The sequence below is a fragment of the Bufo gargarizans genome, chromosome 3 (assembly GCF_014858855.1).
Source record: "Bufo gargarizans isolate SCDJY-AF-19 chromosome 3, ASM1485885v1, whole genome shotgun sequence".
NCBI lineage: Eukaryota > Metazoa > Chordata > Amphibia > Anura > Bufonidae > Bufo > Bufo gargarizans.
In genome coordinates, this window is record NC_058082.1 from 476,402,170 (window position 1) to 476,407,799 (window position 5,630).

General features: G+C 41.3%; 1 protein-coding gene across 1 annotated transcript; it reads right to left on the reverse strand.

The window, feature by feature from the left end:
* Nucleotides 1-3,411: 3,411 nt before the first annotated feature.
* LOC122930389 (E3 ubiquitin-protein ligase TRIM8-like) lies at nt 3,412-4,638 on the reverse strand. The gene has a single exon (XM_044283750.1). The coding sequence runs from the start codon at nt 4,627-4,629 to the stop codon at nt 3,547-3,549; it is 1,083 nt and encodes a 360-aa protein (XP_044139685.1). The 5' UTR covers nt 4,630-4,638; the 3' UTR covers nt 3,412-3,546.
* Between the last annotated feature and the right edge of the window lie 992 nt (nt 4,639-5,630).

The window sequence follows — 5,630 nt, forward strand, 5'->3', positions numbered from 1 at the left end:
TTTGCCAACAGTAACGGCTATACGAAAGAACAATACTGGGAAAACATATAACAGACTTTAAGTATACTTACAATTACCAGGAGAATTGCTCTCTCCTTAAAGGGCGGACGTTCTAATACCGGGAAACCCGGTGAATATAAGAATAACTACTGCAGTATTCACACCAGCAAGTATCTGGCATTGTTTTAATATAAGAACACCACTCACATGATATAAGGTTCACCATTTTTTTAAATAATATCAATATACCAACTTTTGTTGTGCACAACATATTTTATTAAATTGAGCACTATTTTTTCACGCTTTTTTTTTGATTGGAAATATACTGGACTTTCTCCTTTTTGCAACTATATTGCACATTTTTTGAATAACAATATTTCACATAAGTGAACCAACATACTGTACTTGATCTATATGACCTTATATTCCAGGACCCACTGAACAGACTCTTTAAATACTTTGAACACCAGATATAGCTCCATTTTATTTTTATTCTCATTTTTATTTTTAATGCATTTATATACTTTTTTACATATATAATTATATATATATTAACGCAAATCAAATATTTAACTAAAAATAATAAATACTTTTAATTAAACCAAATGTGAGTGTGCCATCACAATTCTCTTTTCCAATATAACACACCCTCACGGTTTTTAGGTGTATCGGTGATAGAGCACCTCTATCCATATTGACCGACTGGTGAGCCTCAGGAACACTTTTATCTATAGTATTATATCTTTAAGGACTTTACTACAAAAAAGAACTTGCATTAGAAAGTGAAAATATTTCACTTTTATGATGATGGGTTGTAGTTCAAGGCCAAAATCCTGTTAGGTACAGTGATCTTGTGTGGATCCACATAACCATCCACAATGTCCACATGTTCATGTAGATATTGATGCTGCGTCATGGTGCATTTTAGCTACTGTTTAGATTGTTATCCCACAAACAGTATTTATCACCTATCCACAGCCCCAGAAATCCAAAGAACAGAGGGTTTCCAAGTCCCCTCCTTAAATGGAGCGGGACCACTGCATTCACTTTTATGGGACTTACAGTATGTTGTCTAGGTCAGTGCCAAAGAAGTGGTGAACCAGCATGCCAACTATCGCTCTAATCCGACAATTATCGCCTATTCTGTGGTCAGGTGACATATACTTCACATGGTACAACCCCTTTAAAGGGCAGATTTAAACCTATGCAGATTTAACCTATGACACTGACTGACCTGTTACATGTGCACTTGGCAGCTGAAGGCATCTGTGTTGGTCCCATGTTCATATGTGCCCGCATTGCTGAGAAAAATGTTTTAATACATGCAAATGAGCTTCTAGGTCCAACGGTGGCATTGTCGTTACACCTAGAGGTTTTGCTTTCTCTACAACTGCCGCACCCCCTATACTTTAATTGGCAGGCCCAGGCAGTGTAAACGTGATCACACTTGGCCCTGTCAATCAAAGTGGAGAAGGTGCAGTTGTTGCAGAGAGAGCTGAGTCTCTAGTTGTAATAGTAATGCCCCCATGCTCCTAGAGGCTCATTTGCATATATTAAAACATACCTTCAAGGGGTTCTGCATTTTTTTAAAACTGATGATCTATCCTCTAGATAGATCATCAGCATCTAATCAGCGGGAGTCCGACACCCGGGACCCCCGCTGATCAGCTGTTTAAGAAGGCAGCGGCGCTGGCAGTAGTGCCACGGCCTTCTCACTGTTTATCGCAGACCCAGTGACGTCACGACTTGTATCAACTGGCCTGGGCGGGGCTAAGCTCCATTCAAGTAAACAGAGCTTAGCCCCGCCCAGGCCAGTGATACTAGTCATGATGTCACTGGGCCTGCAGTAAACAGTGAGAAGGCCGCGGCGCTCCTGGAGCACCGCTGCCTTCTCAAACAGCTGATCGGCGGGGGTCCCGGGTGTCGGACCCCCACTGATCAGATGCTGATGAGCTATCCAGAGGATAGATCATCAGTTTAAACAAACAGCAGAACCCCTTTCAGTTGCCAAGCGCACATGTAACTGGTCAGCCAGTTTCATAGGTACAAATCTACTTACACATGCCCATTAAGGCTCTGTTCACATCACGTTTGTTCCACATTTACATATATGCAGCGAAAAAAGGATGCAAAAGGGTAGTATACTACGTTTTTCCATTCTGCAGAACCCAGCAAAAAAACATATATGTTAAACGGACACTTTTTTTCTAATAGAACCCTATGGTTATTGATGCTACTGTACAGCGTCCTTCAGAGGCATCCATTTAAAGTAGACATAGTGCGTATAGATTAGACGTGGGACAAAACCTGATGTGAACTAGTCGTGATGACTAATTAACATAACTCACAAAAAGAAAAAAGTTTCAAACCAAAGTTTTTTTTTAAGCGCTACTGATCTTGGTCAGTATTTTGCTTTAAGATTTGTAAGGCAAAACCAAGAATGGAACCTACAGAGGAAAAGTTTAATGGAAAGATTTGAAAGTATTCTATATTTTGGACCCTCTCATCATTTAAGCCTACATATATTGAAGCTATACACTAACCAAAATAATGCCATGTGAAGGAGGCCTTAGGCTGAGTTTATTTTTTTTATGTTTTTTTCTGTAGCATGCAAACCACATAAGAATTGTAATAGTTGTTTACTATAGAAGCATTGCTACAAAAGAGGAGGCAAAATACTGAGAGAACTAGGGTAAACGTGGTAAACTATATAAGGTTAGGCCTCATGCAGACATCCTATAAGGGTCCATTCACACGTCCGTAGTTCCGTTCCGTGGCCCCACAAAAAAAGATAGAGCATGTCCTATTCTTGCCCGCAATCGCGGACCAGAATACGCATTTCTATCATGGGGCCGGCCTTGTGCGGTCCGCAAATTGCAGAACGCACACGGGCCGGTATTCATGTGTTGCGGATCTGCAATTTGCGAACCGCAAAACACTTATGGACGTCTGAATGAACTCTAATGTTGTCCCGTTTTAGCATCCATTTCACAGTAAGCCTAACAACCCAAACTGACAGAATCATAAATTGGTCAGTCTTCTCCAATCATGGCGTCTTCCACTGCTATCTTTACACAGCCTTTATGTACACATAATGCAGCATGAAGTGGCTCAGTGAAGTTGGCAGTGAAAGTGTACAAGCACCTTATGGGGGCACACAATTCGTAAAAGGACAGCTTCCCAGCCTCATAATCCACATATATCCTGACCTTATCACTGGAGATCTGGTGAGGTAACTGGATCACATGGCTGTTGTGTAACACTGAACACTGATTATTATATACCTGTCGTCCTCCACACAAACACCAGGACTTATTATTATTCCCAATGTATGACCTACGCCTCTTTCTGCCTATACTGGGATAGCAAACTCCTATCCTCCACAAAAGTGATCCATTGATCTCCACATCCCAGTATTGTCGCCCCGATGAAAAACTATTCCTGCTTATCACCTGATTCTCCTCAAATTTCAATGCAGTTTCTAGACGATTTTGGTTCATCAGTGTCCGTGACACAGTTTTCAGGTCATCTGATATGTGGATATTATTAGCAGCCGTGTTTACATCCAGTAATATGTCTGCAGGACCCTCTGCAACTGAAAGTTACATTTATATCTCTTATTATATCAGATAATGTCTGTGATATGCGAGAGATCAACTCCGCACCCCAATCACCTCCATCATGTGTCAGGGTGTCTTCAACACCTTCCTCCTCCTCTGGATCGCACAAGTTACGTGTGTCTAATGCCCGCAAAAAAATAAGAGGATCAGTTATGTTACACACCTCCTCAATGTACCTCATCAACCTAGAGAGCTGTTCCATATTTATTTCTAACTTGTGGATCAGAGAGGAGAGCGACAGTGACACCTGCTCTTCCTGCCTGGAGAACTCAGTCATGATCCTCTTCTCCACATCATCTATCCGTCTTCTAATGTCTATAAACAGGGCAGTGACACTCTCTGCTTTTCCAGCTGCTTTTACTTTAGCTTTTCTCCAACAGTCCTCTAGACTCCAGACTCTTTCCTCAATCTCCTCTCTCTTTGTGATCAGTTTCTGCAGACCATTTCTAAGTTTCTTTTTTCCTATCTCAGAAGCCTCATCTAGAGACTTTATTTCATGCCCCTGATGTTCTCCAATCAGACAACAGGACACACAAATGCAAGTGGCATCGCTGGTGCAGTAATATTCCAGAATCTTCTTATGGATGGAGCATTTCCTGTTCTTCAGGGATGTGCTGGCTTCAGTTAGGACATGTTCTGCTGACTTGCTGTGAAACCTCAGGTGTTTATCACATAGAGAAGCTTCACAGTGCAGACAGGATTTAACAGCAGGTACAGGATAGTCTACGCAGTAAGTGCACCACATTTTGGTTTCCTCCTGATGTGGCTGAGTAAACTGGAAAATCTTCACTAACCTACACAGAGTTATGTTCTTCTGCAGTGCAGGACGCTCCTGAAACTGTGCTCTACATTCAGGACAGGCATAAACTCCAGACCCGTCCAGTGTATTCGGGACTTGATCAATACAGTCCCGGCAGAACTTGTGTCCACATCTCAGGGTTACAGGATTGGTATAAAAGTTAAAACAGATGGAACATTCCAGTCCTCTTCTCAGACCAGCAGATGCCATCGCTGACGGCAGAAGAAAGAAATGAAAGTAAAAGTATAAGTTATTCACATTTATCACACAGGGTGAGGCTGGGCTCGTGACCAAGTTTCTACAAGCTAGTTTCAAGTGACACAACAATTTCATACTACCTCAAATCTGGGACGATTATGTGAAGTCCCTATGGGTGGAAGTATGTGGACGGAGGAGCACACAAAGCTAAAAAGGTCCTCCGCATATAACGGATTTAAGCAAGAAATCTACAACCAAGAAAGAATTCACATCATCGTTATTTTTCCATTCTCCTGATCCATCAGAAGAACAGAAAAATAAAAATGGATCTGGTAAAAAAACTATCCTGTGCATCCATTTGAGCCGTTATTTTAGACAGAAAAAGAAATTGCTGCATGCAGGACATTTTTCCGTCTAAAAAAATGGCAGACGGAAATGGCTCAAAAGGATACCAACTGTGCATAACTGATGCACAGGATCCGTTTTTTTTAGTTTTTTTTTCTGTTCTTCTGATGGATCAGAAGAACGGAAAAATAACGGTCATGTGAACTCTCCTTAAGGCATACAGATGAGGGACCAAAGCACAATGGGGCAGATTTATAAGTCCTGTAAATTTATACAGGAAGCTTCAAGATTCGCCAAATTCATCCTAGTGGTTACTGCTGGGTGATAAACTTGGCGTATGGCTAGCCACTTTTGTGTCACGATTTTAGTAAAAAAATATTGCACCCTAGGCCATGCCCCCCTTGTTAGACTTACCGGTAACTGGATTTTCTGGAAGTTTCCACGACGGCAAACTTGAGATTGCCCTTGTCCTGTTTAGGCAGTAAAACATACAAATCAGTATTTTTTTTAACTAGGCATGAGTCAATGAAAAAAATTACGGAGACATGGACTACTTTGGACCATGAGGTGGACCAAACATGCCCATTGAAGTCTATAGGTCCATTTAAAAAAAATCACTGATGCAACATGGCTGGCATCCTTGTTTGATCCAGGTCTGGTCCTTTTTT

Coding starts and splice junctions, on each gene's coding strand:
- LOC122930389 (XM_044283750.1), bottom strand. CDS start 4,629: ATGGCATCTGCTGGTCTGAGAAGAGGACTGGAATGTTCCATCTGTTTT.